This window comes from Carassius gibelio, chromosome A5 (assembly GCF_023724105.1).
Source record: "Carassius gibelio isolate Cgi1373 ecotype wild population from Czech Republic chromosome A5, carGib1.2-hapl.c, whole genome shotgun sequence".
Taxonomy (NCBI): Eukaryota; Metazoa; Chordata; class Actinopteri; order Cypriniformes; family Cyprinidae; genus Carassius; species Carassius gibelio.
The window spans coordinates 38,468,220-38,487,166 of NC_068375.1; the positions used below are offsets into that span (position 1 = coordinate 38,468,220).

The window sequence follows — 18,947 nt, forward strand, 5'->3', positions numbered from 1 at the left end:
TTTTAAATGCAAGACATTGATTGCATGAGATTAAGTTTGTAAATGATAGCCTGTGTCCTTTTGTAGTGTGCACATATATTTATCATCAAACTGTGATAACTGTGACTAAATTCAGTATATATACGTCTGCCATATGTTGCCCCCCCTCAAAAAATTTTGAACGAAGGACCTTTTTTTAATCACCTGGGATACAGAAACCCCCCACCACGACTAAATAGTCAAAAGTGTGTGAGTTGCACTGTCTCCGGGTGTCCAGCAGCGGGCGCTGTGTGCTCGGGGAAGCTCTGGTGGACCTCGATGATGTCGTGCACTGAAGCAACTGGTGCTTAAGACGCGTTCAGCAAACAACGCGCGACAGGATCAACGCGAGCTCGAACGCGTCTCTCGGAGGTTTCCAGAGGAGCTGGATGAACACATGAAGCGCATCCTGAAGATTTCGTGAAGAGGAAGGTCAGTGTGTTTATTTCCTGCTCGTTTAAAGTCTCTGGAGAAACCGACACGCTTCTGAGGAGAGACTAACTGCAGGATGACGTTTCTCGGGACATATATGATACATTGTATCGCTTTGTTTGTGTATCATCGAGCTCTTGTATCAATGTGTCAATGTAACAGTGTGACTGACTGTGTGTTACTGTATCATTGTGTTTCATTTGATCTCTCTCTCTCTCTCTCTCTCTCTCTCTCTCTCTCTCTCTGTGTGTGTGTGTGTGTGTGTGTGTGTGTGTGTGTGTGTCGTGAACAATCAAACCAGTAACACTGAACGCGTTTTCTCTGCAGGTTTTGGTGTTTTCTGTGCCACACAGGTGAGATGTAGCCTGCATGTTTAACATTATTCTGTGTGTAAAAGACTGTAAGTTGCCATCTGTCTCATCTGTCTCCCAATCACACCCGACTGAGTTTAATATTCAGTGTTCAGTATGCTGAAATATTTAAAATTGTTTTGTAAACAAATACATTTTGTTGCAAATAATGTAGGCTATATGCACATTGCACAAATAAAAACACTTAATTGAACAAACATCCATTTTATTATTATTGTTCTAAATCTTTGAAGTTGTATATAACAATGAGTTTGACTGTGGAGGAGTTTTTATAGTTTAGTTTTGCTTGTTCAAACAAGCGCAGTACACGTGTGTTTCGTGGCCTCTACTGTACAAACATGAATTTACATTTCCTTCAGCCTGAGGCTTATTCCTTTCACTTGTGGTCTGAAAGGGATTGTACATTTGCTGATAATATAACTTTTTATATTAAAAACAAACAAACAAGCCCAGCCCAGATAAGAAAAAGTAACAACGCATTACTTTCTAAGAAAAGTAACACAATTTTTTTTTTTTAGGGAGAAGTATAACAACTTTCTGAGTTTTCTGTCTCCATGCACGTAATCGTCTTTCTTCTCTACTCTTTTCAGTTTGCATGTTGGATTATGTGCATGCTGTCTGCCGTACAACATCATCATTTCCATCCCACCTGCATGCTGCTTCTTGTGTGCCCTCCATTAATGCCATCATGGGTGAAATCTGTGATACCACTAACCCTCCGATTCTCTCCTCCAAGAAGCGCAGCAGCTGCAAGCGTGATTCCGGCTCCGATCCGTGGCGGGACGTGGAGCGTCTCCATGCGGCGTTAGAGGTGGAGCGCAGCCGCAGCCAGCAGGCCCACCGGCGCTTCTCTCTGGAGCTGCGGAGGCAACGTGAGGAGGCTCGTGAGGAGCGAGAGCGAGCGCTGAGAGAGCTGACCTACAGACTCCAGCAGCAGAAGACGCTGGAGCTGCTGAGGCAGCGGGAAGCTCTGGGTCGAGAGCGTGCGGCGGAGGTCCGGCGTCTGTTACGCTGGCGGAGCCCGGAGTTGAAACGTAGCGAGAACTTGACGCTCAGGCAAACCCAAGAAGTGCATCGTCGGCTAGCGGATGAGATCGCCGGGAGATCGGCGTTTCAAGGTCTCAAACTTGGATGTAAGGGCAACGGGGCGGCATATCGGAAACTCGAGGAACTCTTAAAGACTCTGCGTGCTCAGGCAGACGGTCGGCAGGTCGCTGTCCTTCAGCAGGAAGTGGAATTAGAGAAGAGCTACTTCCTGTGCCACCTGCTGGAAGCTCACAGTGGGACGTCCCATGCTGTGAAACCATCCAGACCGAGGTCGAAGAGTTGTGTGCATCTGCTCGCGCAAGGCCAGAGCAACCCAGAATACTGTAAGGTAGGAAAACTCGCTCTATTCCGCTCTCGTTCGCTAACCCAGACATCCCCGAATGATTCTCCTCAACCTATGAAGAAGAAAAAGAAGCAGAACTGCGAAACGTGTCCTCCCAGCTCATCTCCCACCGAGGATTTACCTGAGCCGTGTTCATCTGATGAAGGATTGGAGAAGTGCTCACCTTCCAGATGTTCAGAGGACAATATGGATGATCTGGTAAGAACTTTATGTTCATGGATGTTTGTTGATTTCTTCTTCTTTTTTTGTTGAGAGCTTTCTTTTAAATGCTCAAGCAGGATTTCATGCATAGTTGTGTTCTGAAATTTGCTACTTAATGCAAAGATGGTTTGCATTTATCTGCATTGCTCTCTTTTCTCTTTCATGTGTTTGGATTGAAAAGGCAGTATTTGCTTGTGTTCAGGCTTGAAATATATCCAGCTTTGTTGAATCTCCTTTCACCTCAAAGAAACTTTTGTGAAACAGAAAGGTTCTTCAGATGTTAAATGTTCTTTATGGAACCATTTAGACAGAAAGCTTCTTCTATGGCATCGTGAAGCACTTTTATTTTTAAGAGTGTTCCTGGAAAGAGACGGATAGTGGGTAAAAGTCGAACTTGATTGACTTATGTTTATGCACTCAACAGTTCTGCATGGGGTCTTATGATGTATAAGCTCTGGATTATTGGATCTTGGTTCAATGTAAGCAAGGCACCAATTGTTTCTGAATAGAATTGATTGTGTCTCAGCGATTAAAATCAATGCAAAGCATGTTTCTGGTCTAGAGACTTGCATCTGCACAGTCATACGAATCAGAAAGACATGTGTTTGACATCTGTGTTTAATGAGAAATTAGGACTAATAAACAAAAGTATAATTAATGTAATGTAGCTCTGTTGAAGAAACAATGTTTTTGCTTTAAATATAGGCCCCTATGTTAAAAATAAATAAATTAGTTGTGGATATTTAGAGTAATATTGTGACTTTATATCACATTTCTGTATTTTTTTTTTCAGAATCTATAAACTCAGAATTGTCAGATTAAACACTCAGAATTGTGAGATAAAAACTCAGATTTGCAAGATATCTAAAGTCAGAATTATGAGACAAAGCAGATATGTAATGCATAATGGGGAAAAGTATGAATTTTGAGAAGTTGCCATTCTTTTTTTTTTATGTCGTGGAAAAAAGTCTTCCATACTTACTGGACTAGTACATCATGCATTATTGTCAGTAAGAGTTTGGCCTGTTGAATAAATCTCTGAAGTCTTCTGAAGGATGCTGGTTCCAGAGCTCTGAAGGTGGTGTTGTGTGCAAATCAATGTTAACCATGTTGCCCTGACTTTGTGACCTGGAAGCAGACTGCAGTGGCTCCATTGGTGTGAAGCAGTACTGGCTCAGATATCTGCATGAAATCTGAGGTCACAAAAGAGCTTCTCTGAGGTGTCACTTGCACAGATCGGACCACTAAACACAGCGACTGTGGTCTGAAAAATATATCAAGCACATGCAGAAAAGACGGCTTCATTTCAATCATTTAGTGTTTCTTGCAGTAAATATAAACAGCTACTAATGAATCCTTTAGGATATCCGTATATAAAAACACGTATATAAAAAATGTGTGTGTGTGTGTGTGTGGAAGGTCATTCACCCAAACATTAAACACCATTCTGGTATCACACATGATATGGACATAATGCAATAAACATTAATTTAACAACATTAAATGTAACCATAAAAATAAAAAAACTGAGATGAAACGGTCATTTAAATGAAAAAATAAAATAAAAATAAAATGTGAAATGTCTTCCAGGGAACATCCAGTGTCAATTTATGTTTGTTTTTTTTACTGTTATACATGAATTTTTCATTTTCACTTCCAAAAACCGTAACTTTAACAGTATTATACTGTAAAATGACATTAAATGTAATTATTAACCAAATATAGTATTAAAAACTTACTGATAACCAATTAACAGGTTTTTACTGTAGTATTTTTTACAGTGTGGTTAATGAGATAATTGTGGCTCTTTAATGTCTGTAATTCTGCATACTCTTGAGAGAATGTGAAACCGCATACAATAAGCAATGATAAACACCGAAAGAGTAGCATGCTTCATGTTTACTCCTACATGCTTACTCCAGTGCATGTGTAATTCAGCATTTCATTTAGCATTTTAGCATTTTTGTGGCAAAAAAAACAACTAAACAAACAAAAAACTAATTAAAAACAAATACAAATGGTACATCTGGTTGATGTAAATGGACTGTAGCTACCATTTTTCAAATATAGCTCATTTGCGTATTTTATATTTTCAGAAAATTTACATGCATGTAATTGTGCATAAATGCAATATTTTCAATATGCATCTGTGCATAAGTGTGCATGCTGTATTCTGCTTCTTTCAAAAGTAGTTTATTAACCTGTGTTTTGATGCTGCGAATCTTTATGTGAAAGACCAGATCAAAACAAATAATGAATGTGTGATTTGTGTGTTTATTTAGCATATTTTGAATGTACACATTCGTTTTAGAAATAAAGCAGCGTGATTAATATGGTATGACATGAACAGACAGCATTAGGTTAATCTGATCTGAATTAAGAAAGACTTTAAATAGCCTTGAATATACTATGGCATTATAGGTATGCAACGCAGCTGGTGGGATATAAGAAGAAACTGACATATGGTTAGTGTGTGTGTGTGGGTGTGTGTGTGTGTTTTAAGAAAAAGGCTTATACACTACTGTTCAAAAGTTTGCTAAGTTTTAAAAAATATTTTTTTTATAAGTTTTTCCTCTTCCTTTGTCCTTCACAGATCTTTTTGACGCAATAACACATTCGATTAAATATTCACATATAGATTACGGTTAAGTTATATAGTTTTAGAATCAAGTTTTTCTCATCAATATTTTTGGTGAGTCAGTGTTGGTTGTCAGTGAAATGTAGTGACAGATTGTTGTTTTGAGGTTGGATGTTGCTCATGTTTTATTTTGAGCTAATAGAGTCGCTGGGGTCTGTTTGTGGAATAACTGGGTCATTCACTCCCAAAAACTGGTGCGAGGTTACACAGAGCAGTTCTGAATTATTGATATTAGCTTGAGATCAACTCAAACAGCAGCAGACGCACGTTCACCTCATGACAAAGAGTCCATGGATGTCTCAAGCTTTTTCATGCTGGAAAAAATAAACCTGCTGTGTCTCTGGAAGACCTGCTTCTGAACTTCATGGCTCAATTTAATTGTAATTTTAATTTTAATTTTAATTTTTAAATAGTGGATAATTTAATTTAATTTCAATTTAATTTTAATTTTGCTTTTATTTTGTATTATTATTTTTTATTTTTTTATTTAATTATTATTTTATTTTATTTGTTAGGGTTAGAGTTTTATATATATATATATATATATATATATATATAGATAGATAGATAGATAGATAGATAGATAGATATATAGATATAATATAATATAATATAATTTTTTTTTTTTTTTTTAATTGTTCTTTTATTCATCTTTAATATTTTATTTCAAATACAGGACTGTATTTTCCCCTTTCCTCTTTTCTTCTCGCCACATCTTTGTATTCATAGATTGATGTCAAAATCAGTCATTTTTTATTTGTATAATTCTTTTCACAATACACATTGTTTTAAAGCAGCTTTTTAAAGCAGATCATGATGTTAATGTTTATAAAATCTTAATATCTTCATGTCTTATAGTCACATTTATCAGATTCAGATTACAACTGAGGAATAATATAGTTTACATAACCAGCTGAGATTTATATTGTATGTCACTTTATGTGCGTGTACTGTATGAAAGTGAACATAGTTTTACAAACATATGTTTTTAATTTTGTATAAAAGCTGGCGATTTCTATAATATAGTTACATATTGTGATGTTACAAGCAATCAAGCAGTTGAGATTTACTATATCGAGAGTGTAAGGTATTTGTATGCGGGAAAAGTTGTATATACTACATGTAGAGATATTTGAATCTCTCTGTATGTTACATGAGTCAGCTTGTTTAGGCTGATTGGAAAAGATTTGAAGCCAAGACACTGAAGATTAATCTCATTTATATATTAGAAAGAAAAGCTAAATCTCCTGCTGCCTGTACTCTTGCACTGAAGATCTATCCTTCACGCTGTTCTGCGTCTGAACTTCTGAAACGTCTGCAAACCTTTTCAAAAGCTTAAAAGAAATTGCAGTCAGGTGGGATGTCTAGTGAATTCCCTCAGTATTTCATCATTGCATGCCACGTGCCATCCGAGCATAGTAATAGATAAAGTCAGCCAAGAGCACCGCAGCCACCCCATGAAATTGTGTCTCTTTGTATGAAGACCTGATGTCTAATGAGATGTTAATGGAGTGTGTGTTTTACCTCAGACACACACACACAGGGGGTTTACTCTATCTCTGTGTGTGTTTGCTCAGTGGAGAGGCAATTAGCGCAGTGTTTTTCATGTGAGAGTAAGCAATGCAATAGTGGATAGCATTGCAGGATAATTAGATTAAAAACCGCTGGGAGTTTCACGGCACTTTATTTGCTTCTGTATGTAGCGTCTGTCTGTCATCAATTATAATGATATTTTTATTAATATTTTAAAATCGGTTTTATTTTTTGATTTTCTGTTTTAATTTTAGTTGAATATAAGTTTTAGTTATTTTAGTATTTCAAGTAAAACTCAAAATGAGAAATGCTGTCTTGGGCAACTAGCTGAAATAAAACTTTTTTTTTTTATTTGTAACAAAAATGTTTATTTTTTACTTTTTTTTTTTTTTTTAAGTGGTTTTAATTTTAGTTTCCGTTTTAGTTTGCGTTAAAGGGATAATTCACCCAAAAATGAATTTCAGAAATTTTAAATATGGATATTTTTGTACAAAAATTCATTGTTTCGCTTCTGGAGGCTTTTATTCAATTCTATGATGGATAGATGCACTTCATTGGATTTCTTTTGGTCTATTCAATATCACTCATAATAGCTTGGAAAACCAGCCGTTATAACGCTTGGAAGAGCAAGGATATTTTTTATATAACTCAGACTAGGGCTGTCACTTTTTATTCAATATTCGAAAATGCATTCGAACATGACGTGAAATATCCGTAATCGAACTATAAATAAAATATCCGATCCATTTTTAAAATGCCATGTGTAGCGCATTTCTTACACTCTATGGTTAGACCGTTATTTTTGCCATCTTATCCAGTAGAGGGCACTCTAGACGTATTGTAGCGTAGGCCCACTGTATGGTGCATCTCTATTGGTGCTTGTTTTATTTATATACTATTACAGTTTTTATTAATATTTTCAATTTGCCTTTATTTTTATTCATTTTGATTTAAATGTTTTGTTTAGTAATTGTTTATTTCAGTTTTTATTTAATTTTATTTAGTTACCTTTTTATCTGCCGATGACTGAATATAGATGACTAATACTGACATCAGTCTTTTCTGAGGCAGAACAACAAATTATGTTTAATTCAAGATTTTGAAGACTTGCACTTGATAAATAGTTCACAATAAGATCAGCAGCATGCATAACAGAATCCCTAGTAATAATGTATTGATTAGATTAGATATTCAACTTTGTCACTGCACATGTAAGGTACAAGGCAACGAAATGCAGTTAGCATCTAACCAGAAGTGCAATAAGCAGTAAGTACAGAAGGTCTACAATATGTACAATAACTTCACAGATAAGTATTATGTACTACATAATTTACAGATTTTAAATACTATCAGCATGATATACAAATAGGTGTACTGTGGACATATTATAAAGGTGGATTATATAAAAGTGTATGTACACTATAAACAGAAACTATGAACATATGAACCTCATTTACACTATTTCAATGGACAGTAAAGTGCACTTGTGTATTCTTATATTTCTACACTCTCCTGTTTAATTCCACATTCCAGACACCATACGTCATTGCTACCATTGTCTCTCAATGTTAATATTGGAGAAAGTGCGCGTGGCCGTCCTTTGGTCCTTTCCATCGAGCAGCGCTGCCTCTTTAACAATCAATAGAGCGACAACATTCCAGCATCATCTCCATGGAAACCACCCTGCTCCGCCGGGATTGGCTCCCTCCCAGAGCCTGCTTGAGTGTGATTGGAGGACCTCGCACTTCCCCGTATGTCTCTCACTCGCTCTCCTTTGCTCGCTCGCTCAACCACACGCTCTCCTCCTCTTCATCTTAATGTTGTTATCTCACCAAACACACGTTTAGGCAGAGCACCGAGATCCAGCGTGACCGCTGAAGCATCACTGAGAACCAGGATCGCTCCTTCATGAACTGGCACATCCGAGCTGAGGAGATAAGGATGAGAGGAGGGTGCAATGAGCCGAGTGCAAATCCAGGACATAGAGAGAGAGGAAATTAAGAGACCTGTTAGAAAATAAGACGTCACCTATTGCGTTGGCTTCAAACTGGTCTTTACACAAACCAGTTGTCTCCTTTTCAGTCCTTGAATCCTTTTATATCCACAGTAGGAAGAGGTCGAGCAAATTATGGATGACGGCAACTCACTGGGATCATCAGAGCTTCGTCTTGCAATCTAGGATTTCATTTTGTAATGGAAATGCGTGTTGTAGTTTTTTTACAAAACACTGACATTCCTACATTTTATATAATAGAGGAGTTATTTTAAGAGTGATGCACTTGAGCTTGGCAACGTCTCTTTAAGAATTTGCAACAGCTGTGCTGCTTTTTTGCTTCCTGACTTGCATTAATGAATTGTTTTGGGTCATTGATAAGCATCTTATTGCTGTGCATTTAAAAACTGGACCAGAAGAGACTATAGATGACTCTAGATGAAGCATTTCTTCAAGACTTGGGAGATTAATAGACGTGTTATTTTTCCTCCATGTTCTGAGTTGCTAAAATATCCCTTCTTGAAACATCCTTGAAACCTGTCATTGCACTGATAAACGGAGTAATGCATGACTTATGTACTAGGCCAGACCCCTCTGAATCACCTCAGCACGGTTCACCCACGCCGGAGATGAATAGTGGTGAACCTGAGTCTCCGGCTGGACCCGGGCATCCCGACAGAGCAAAGCCAGAGGAGAGGGTGCTAGCCTCAGATGCACGGAGCGGGATGAACCTGGGATCATCCACCACGACTATTGGGAACAGTAGCATGACGGTGCCATCCGCTGTTCTGTGCAAACGGCATCACTCTCTCTATGAAGGGCTTAACGGATGTGAGGCGGGAGGCTTCGGAAAGGTGCGTTTTGCTGGTTGAAAATATGATTTATGTGTGCAGATTTTGCGGGCCTCTTATAGTCTTTCTATTACTAGTTTGATCCATTTGATATTATGTCTATTCTTTTTTTTAAAGCCATTTTTAACCTTTAATATAATATTGCATTACCTTGCTGCTTACTTAATACTGTTCTATTTTTAGGCCATTTAGTCATTTAACCCTTGATTGGTGTTAAATTGCTTTACCTTGTCCCATATTTCTCACTATTTATACTTATTCTTTATCAATAATTAATATTGGGTATTTAGGTTTGAGATTTCACATCAAGTTGCATATCTATGAAGTTAATGATATGTAAAAGTATAATGTGCATTGATCATGCAATATATGTGTTTATGTGGAAATGTCGCAATTTATATCTCAGACAGTGTCTATGTAGATCTTTTCAAAGGTTTGCATGCATTTTTACCTGAAAGCTGACACTAATCCCAGTATATGAACGTTTACCAAGCTCATGCATCTCATCGCATCTATGCAAGTAATGACTGGTTGACTGTTCTAGAACGCTCTATAGTTCTGCGTATGGTTAAAAGCAGTGCAAACCCATTATCAAGATGTAAATTATAGCTTGACCCAGGGTTAAAACTTTTCATCATTCAGGGTTAACCCATGTTTAAGCCTAGTGTGAAAATCCCTGTAGTATTTCACCCAGTTGTTCTTGTATTAATTTGCTGTTCATTGTCAGAGGTCTACTCAAAACAGAACGTGTGGATCCCAAACACATGCAGAATAGTACTGCAGGTGTTTACTGAACTGTCAGTTTGATTCTTGCATCTTTACTGTAATGCATTTGACGGCACCCCATTGACCTCAACCCATATTCACCGCTGCTGCAGACTCAGTGTGATTCACTTAATGCAGCCTCATTGAAAATCAATAGCAGCACTGCAGATTGTGTTGTTTCTGTTTCTGACCTCCGTGATCATTCTGAAAGCGTTCAGGCGTGGTTTAAGTGACCTTGACCTGGAAACATGCTCTTTTCTCAGAAACTAGTAAAACTAGCAGTGCTTAACTGCACTTTTTCTATAGAATGGAAGTAGCTTTTATGTTGTTTTTAACATTAATGTGCCACAATGTGTAACATGACAAAACATGAAATCATGACTATTTTTTTTGTCACATAATTGAATAATTGAATCTCAAATCTATATGGTGTCTCTTTACTCAAAGCCTTTACAATGTGTTATAAAGGTATTCATATAGTAAGTTATAATGCATTATAGCTTTTCATAAATAATTGTAACCAAAGTTAAAATGCATAAAAGTATTGTAAGGTGTTTTAATGCATTATATTTTTTAATGGTGTAGCAATTCATAGATATTTATTATAATGTTTTTGGTTTTATTTGAATGTTTGTTTTACATTATTTTATTTTTAGTTGTTTTGAATGCATCTCTTTTTTTTTTTTTGCTTTTGTATAATTTTTATATGGTGTAATTTGTCGTTTTAATTGTTCTTGTAAAGCACTTTGAGATTTCTATCTGTTTTAAGATATTGCCCTCATATTGCTACTTTTTTCAAAAGAGTAACTTGACTATTGTTTAACTACTTTAAATACTGTAGCTTGGTAGGCTACTCTCCCTTAAGCCATCTAAGATGTAGATGAGTTTGTTTCTTCATCAGGTTTGTAGAAATGTAGCATTGCATCAGTTTCTCAGCAGTGGATGCTCTGCAGTGAATGGGTGCCGTCAGAATGAGTCCAAACAGCTGATAAAAACATCACAATAATCCACAGCACTCCAGTCCATCAGTTAATGTCTTGAAAAGCCAAATGCTGTTTGTAGCAAACAAATCCATCAAGTCATTTTTTACTTTTAACTGATGAATAATAACGTTGTCTTGTTTGACTCAGGAGAGAAATCTGCAGAGATCAAGCACCGTTTAAAAGCCAAAACAGCTCTAAACAAATATGTGTGTGGATTTTTATGAGAGACGTCATGAGATGGGCTTTTTCACTGGAGGAAGCGTTTTTTTTGGATTAGCCAGAAGTGATGATTTAAAGTTAACGTGATGTATTTGTTTCTTAGATGCACTACTTTTATCCTTGTTTTTGTGCCTTTTGAAGCTTGACATTTGTGATCAGTCTGAAATGTCATTGTGTGAAAATCAAATAACAAAAAATACAAAGTCCTGACAATATGAGAGAGAGTAAATTACTTTTGAGTGGACAATTCCTTTAAAGGGGGGGTGAAATGCTGGTTTTCACTCAATATCCTGTTAATCTTGAGAACCTATAGAGTAGTACTGCATCCTTCATAACTCCAAAAAGTCTTTAGTTTTATTATATTCATAAGAGAAAGATAGTCTGTACTGATTTTTCCCGGAAAAACACGAGTGGCTGGAGGCGTGACGTGTGGGCGGAGCTAAAGAATCACGAGCGCGAGTAGGCTTTTGAGTTGAGAGCATGTGGAAGCTCTGACATTACCTTGAGGGAAAAACCATCATCCAAAACAAACCATGGCTAACAGTCAGATTCAGCCGTTTATTTATGATCCAGAATCAGATCCCGAGGCTGAAACTGAACGAGAGCAGCAGCAGCAACGACTCGCTCCGAGCGGGGCTCGAACCTGGGTCTCCGATGGGAGGCAGACGCACTAACAAGAAGGCAGAGATATTTGAAGCAGTTTTACTCACCGCCTGTGGTTCCAACACACGATCGTGACCCTTTTTCGTTGGGATTGCATCATCCTTAAGAAATAAACGATACGCAAATCCGTCGTCAAACTGGGCCTTGTTTGTAAAACAAGCATCTTCGAAATGCAGGGAACAAACACAAACACTTGCACAGCTCCGTTGATGCTCTGTAAAAATAAACTCCATCCACTGGTCCCTTAATGCTGTTTTTTTTCTTTGGTAATCTGTGCAGGGTTGTCTTGCCCTGGCAACCAAAAACACACTTCTTTTGTGACATTTCGCGACGCTCTCGCTCTGATCAGTGAAGTCTGTTGTGCTCTCAGTGCTCTGCTATACGTGAGCGCGCACTCTTCCGGCAGAAGTGCCTCAGGACCCATATAAGGAAATTCCGCTCCATCTAACGTCACACAGAGCCATACTCGAAAAAAACTTTCCGAAACTTGTGACAAACCGGAAGTAGTATTTTTGGAACAGAAATACTCCTTCAAACGTACAACTTAATTTTTGAAACTTTGTCCATGTTTAGCATGGGAATCCAACTCTTTAACAGTTTAAAAAACTCAGTATGCATGAAATAGCATTTCACCCCCCCTTTAAATCTTTATTACACGCAATACAACAGTTCTTAAATCACTTTGTTTTTCTGCCTCTATAAAAGTCCATATATAATGTTGACTTGTTTCTCTAAAGTTGCTCTTTTTCTTGTTTTAAGTCTAGCCAAAATCCATGTGTTGTGTGTGTGTAGGCCTTATTTATATAGAAAAGAATAGAAAGATGTATTTTGGCTCATGCATGTTTGAATTGGGGGCAGGGATGTGGTGTGGTGCCCTTATATCGTCCTGACCGATTTCTGACATACTCTCCAGCCCTGTGGGGGGCAGACACAGTTCAGACACTGAACATTCTGCTTAACATCTTCTTTTGTATTGAAGATCATACAGATTTGAATGAAACAAAGTAAATAAGTTGTAATTGTTGTGTGAACTATTCTTTTTAATGTGAGAATTGAAATGTTTCTCTCTTCTCTCCTCATGTCAGACAGCAGATTGGAGGTTTGTATCCTCAGTCAGCGGTTAGCTGGTTATGATATGCTTTCAAATGGTCAATTACAGATTGTGTTCTCCTATGTCAATACTTGAAGGGGAAGAAGGGCTGCATTTAATCAGCACAGAAATTCTGCGCAAATTCACTTGAACGTCCAAAATATACAATTTCAATCAAACATTGAATCATTGCAGGCATTGACTCTTTGAAATGCCGTTTTCTTATTTTCTTATAAAGATTCCCTTCTTTTTCACATTCAAATCATTGTGTTTTTGTTGGTAGTATTACCTGGAGGATCAGTATTGAAGTTGAACTGAAATTTAAGGATTGAACTTGAAAAACTGCAAGAACTGATAGAACTGCATTGAATGCAATGCATTTTGCCAGATGCATAAATGTAAACCATCTGAAACAATTGCTGTAATGCGTACAGAAAAATGAAAATACAAATATTGATGATGGTCATGTTAACAGATTAAGTTGTTGGTCTTTTGCAGCCTTAAATGTTTCTGACATTCTGAATAAGTTCAGCTGTTGTAGTGAAATGGGGTCTGCTGGTGAGTTAAAAGCTTTAAGAGGTTTGATATGTTGTACTGAACCTAAGAACATTTAATATTAATCCTCAGGACATGCGTGAACCGAACACATCACATATGTTTTCTCTCTCTCTTACTGCGTTTAGTTTTGTCTTCAGATTATTAGTTTTCATCCTGCACAGACAGGTGGTCTCTGAAGAAACCCCCCTCTTCATGTTTTCTTCATCTCTTTTAAATCTTTCACTTCATTACATGCTGTGTTTGCTGTTTCTTCTTTGTCGCTCCATCCCTGTTTTATTCATCACATTTCTTCACAGGACTCGCTGTGCTTAAAAGGCTGATGTTAATGATGTTATTTTTGGCTGTGTGTCCCATCTGCCAAGGGCTGAATCAGTTTTTGGATGGCAAACACAGCACTTATCGAATTGATTACGGTGTAGTTGTGTAACTTTAGAAGAGCTAGAGTGGACTTATTTCAGATACAATACCACAGGAGTAACCAGAAATTCAGTGACTTGTTCAAGGACACAACGCTGGTAGTTCATGACTCTCTTCATATACAAAATAAGAGACCATCCGATAAGATTGTGAAAGATCCCGGACGAGCCCCCAAACTGGCTCACAATTGCAACACGAATGAGAGCCAACACGAACGGCCGAGTAGTGAAGGAATTAATTCACTGAAACATTGTAATTAACAAAGGAGTTCAAACAGTCCATATTAAAGGAAGTCAGAAGTGAAAGCATGCATGACAGGGGACTGCTCAAGGTCTGAAATAGATGCAAACAAAATTAACATAACAAACAAAAAACAGTAAAGTAACAGTCTAGAGCCCGACCGATATGGATTTTTGGTGGCCGATGCCGATATTAACTCGAAAAGAGCCGATTTATAAGCCGATATTTTGATTTTGAAAATAAACTGGATATTAGACCCATTTCCTATAAACTGCACTTACACAACATTCAATAGCAAAATATCTGCCTGTTCTATGTATGTGGGCTGTATAAACCATTTTCCAGAAGGGATTTATGTAAAAAAAAAGCCTTAGATTACAGTCTCAATGACTAAACAATTGCACATCAAAAGTATAGATTTTTTTAATGATCAAAAAACAGTCTGGTTTTAAACATTTAACACTTTTACTTTCTTCCAGTTGAAGCTGGTTTTAACTGTCTGTGTGTGTACTGTAAATAAATTATAATACTAAAGTTAAAGTATTTGCAGAAGTAGTCCCACACTTTGCTGCTACAGCATTCACCTTTTTCAGGTATCTGTAGGGCAGAAAGAGAGACAGAGAAAGAATAAGCATGTGTATTAATAAAATCACCATGTATCATTACTCATGTCATCATTAGAATTAGAATTATAATAAACAGGGATCTCCTACATAGGCAAAAATGAGAAAAGATTGATAGAATAAGTTAAACGCTAACGTTATAGTTTGACCTCTTATTAACGTTCGCGCTCTTCCACTGATAAACATGGTATTAGCTTTGTGGCTAATCTAATATAGCAATGCATTAGCGGCTGTAAGTGATGTTGCAGAATATTTAGAAGTGATAATGATAGGACCGTTAGCTAGAACTACCACACCGTTTTTATATACAGTGTATGAACTAAAATTACAATCATTTCACATGACGAACGACGGACTCACCTGGGTGGCTTGGCTGATCGCTTTCTTCTGTAGTGAATTTCTGGCGCTGTTGTCAACTCTGGAGTTGCAGACCGCCCTCTGGTGGGCAAACTATGCAACACTCATAACATGAGTGAAGCATGAGACTCCGTTTCTCATGTTTCATCGGCCGTTATAAACGCCGATGCCGATTTAAATGCAATTAGCTCATATCGGCCGATAATATCGGTCGGGCTCTATAACAGTCACTCGGGCAAGAGCAGGCACTTCGAAGATTTCCCAGTTCTTATAACCCTAATAATGAGCCTCAGGTGGAAAAACACATGTGACTAGACATGTGCCGGTAATTCGGTAGTGCGATATATCACAGTAATTAATTTGCACAATATTGTTATCGTGGGCACTTCTAAATACCACCAATAATTCTATATTACAAATTATTCTGAATTTGGAATGCATTTTAAGAATACTTTTCCCATCGACTGGTCAAAATGCACAACACCACTGTATGCTGCTTAAAAGACTCGTGTGCGCTCCGATGTAAACAAGCATGCATGAGAAGCACATGGAGGAACAAGTGAGAGATGGGCTGAATGAAAGCACATTCTCTCTCTGACAGCAGATGGCGCTAAACTGCAGAAAATGCAGCCTTTACTCTCGAAACCCCATAAATAAAGCAGCTGGACTACTTTCGAAAACATTTAAATAGCCATCCAAATTCTTGGATTTGGTATGGTTCATCACAGCCAAATACTGAAATATTTAGACTCAATAGGCTATTTATTTTCAAACTTTTTAATATTTATTTTAATCTGGACTACAACATGCCCTAGATATTGTTCTGAAAATGTTTTGATTCTTTCTTGTTCGTTCACACTTTACATTAAGTCTTCATTAGTCAACATAAACTGCCATTAAAAAATATTTTTCTGAACATTCATTAATCTTAGGTGTTCCAATATTTAATAACACGTTGTTAAAATCTAAAGTTGCAACTATGTTATTTAATCGCTAACAGGAAAACAAAAATTAATAACTTCTATTGCAAATGTAGCTATTGCTCATTGTTAATGTTAATGGTTATTGTATAAGAGTATATGCATAAGAGGTTATATTGTAAAGTGAAACATGTTGATCTTTTTAGTTCTTTTGCTCTTTAATCTATGTGAAACTTTTATCTTTATATATTTTTCTGTATCTTTATATGAAAAACCAGCCCAGCACTCACTGGAACATAACACAACAGACTGGAACTGGAGATTGTCAGAAGCTCTTGTCATTTTTGTCTGTAGAAGAGGGCTGTGCAGATTTGTAGGGCATTTTCTTAAGTTAAACCATGCATGAAACACACACACACACACACACACACACACATCGCACCTGTCAGATTGCCAAACGCCCACCGACTGCACTGGGTGGCCAAGGTGACACTTTAGCACAGTAAATCTCTGACTGAGAATAGATCTGACATCTACAGTCCTGTCTCACACTACAGCCTCGAATCACACTTACAACAGAGTTTGTCACAACCTATACATCATTAAAGTTATATGCTAATATGGGAGGTAATGTTAATTAGTTGTGATCAGTTATTATTGTTAACTAAAACTAAAGCCATAAAATAGCATTACATGAAAGAAACTTAAATATAAAAATGCATATCAATTCAGGGAGTCGTCAAAGCAAAATTTCTCATTTTTGTTTAGTGCTTTAAAGTAGTAAAGGAACTAAAAATAAATTAACTAAAGCTAAATCGTAATGAAATCTTTACAGAGATAAAAAGTATAATATATAAATAAATAAAACCTTTTTAAATCTAATTCAAAATATTAACACAATGTTTAAAAGTAGATCAGTTTTTTTTCCATATTGCTTTAATGTAATGTCCTTAAAGTTTAAGCTTCATTTATTAACTATAAAATATACTTTATTTCTTTCTTTTTAGTTTTGAAATATGACCTGCTCATTTTTTCAGTGTTATTCAATCACATAGTACACAAACAGATCTTATTTAAAGAGCACAACATCCTTTTTGCAACAATAAAAGCCTGTTATAACTTGTAATTCTTGCAAATCTTCTTTAGTGTCTTTGGCTGTCGTAAAAGATCAATAATATCAGAATGGATGGAGCTCTTTGAGAACATGAGCAGTCATGTTATCTGATTAATAGCACTGAGCTGTGTGTGTGTGTGTGTGTGTGAGGGGGTTTTTAAAGGAGATTTGATTTCTTTTATATATCGATCCAGATTCTCCCTTTTCCTCTCCATACTCTGCTTTTCCTCTGGAGCGCTCGGAGAAGATTGATTTCAGTTTTCCCAAAATGAAGTAGATTCTCCTTCAGTCTGACCTGACCAGAAATAGGTTTTCTTTCAAAGAGCCCTTGGATGATCTCGACAGCTCAGTTTAGAGGTAGAGAACAAATAAGCACTGTGTCAAACCAGCAAATAGTCCTTTCCATCTCCATTATCTTCATTTTGACCCTAGATGAGTGGTTTTCTCATGGATCCGGCTGAGTTTAGTTCAGAATAGGGTCGTTTCACATCTGAACAGGACGGTGGTTGTAATGAGCCGTGCTTAAGGTCGTATTGACTGTCTGCTCTCATTATTATAGGCAGTTTCTTGCTATTTTGGGTCTGAGCTGTGGGACGTTACATGACAGGAGATCCATCACACAGATATTTGAGGCTTGCGTCCTGGTTTTTAGCTAAACCTAAATGGGTTTGGTCTTTAAAACTGGGTTTCTTTTAATGCGAGATGGTTGCGTTTCCCTGCTTTCATTCAGATGTGTGTGTGTGTGTGTGTGTGTGTGTTATTTTCACCCTCTTGAGCTGTATCCAGTTTGGCAGCAAGTTGTGTCCATCAAAGCTCAGTGGCTTCCACACACACACACACAAACCCGAAGGACTGTGGTTACCCCGCATTTCTGATCCCCCTCAAAGGGGCTTTTGGGACTTTGGGAACCGAACGATCAAAGCAACTGTAAGCGTGACCCGAGCGATCACACCCGACGCTCTGATGTGCTTTGAAAGAACAGAATCAGCTGATTCTGACTGTAGACCAGTCCATCGCTGTCCCGTTTGGGAATGCTCTGGATGTCAAATAAAGGAAACATTTCCATTGGATTGAAATGGAATCAAAACACCTCCTCCCAGAACGCTTTAGAAACACATCCAGAGCAAAACAGAGAATTCTGATGAAGTGGACCTGTGGAGAACCAGGGTTATTAGTTTACTAAAACTTAAAACATTTCTTAAAATGTTTTAAATAAAACTGAAATAAAATAAAATATAGTTGAGAAATGCGATTTAGTTCAATGTGTACTAAAACTAAAACAAAACAAAATAATAATAATATCTATATTGACTTGATTGAAAAAAACTAAAAAAATGAAGAAAAAATTGTTATAATATATATTGTAGTAATTTGCTTAATCTTTAACTTAAATGAAAATTAAATAAAAGGAAAAAAATCAAAAAATTACAAATTCAAAATATTCATAAAAAGTATATCTTGATTATACTAAAATATGGCCTTTGTCCTATTTCATCCAGAACTCAAATGAACAAAATACACAATTTTATTTAGAATAATGACAATAACTTTTTTGGGGAATAATTGTGAAT

General features: G+C 36.9%; 1 protein-coding gene across 1 annotated transcript in view; it reads left to right on the forward strand.

Annotated features, from left to right (window-relative positions):
- Nucleotides 1-263: 263 nt before the first annotated feature.
- The window catches only part of LOC128014898 (peripheral-type benzodiazepine receptor-associated protein 1-like), a 92,678-nt gene continuing 73,994 nt past the window's right edge, over nucleotides 264-18,947 (forward strand). The window contains exons 1-4 of the mRNA XM_052598595.1: nucleotides 264-450; nucleotides 778-803; nucleotides 1,412-2,196; nucleotides 2,272-2,409. Of these exons, the coding sequence (XP_052454555.1) occupies nucleotides 1,417-2,196; nucleotides 2,272-2,409 (918 nt within the window). The 5' untranslated portion in view covers nucleotides 264-450; nucleotides 778-803; nucleotides 1,412-1,416. The remainder of the gene's footprint in view (nucleotides 451-777; nucleotides 804-1,411; nucleotides 2,197-2,271; nucleotides 2,410-18,947) is intronic.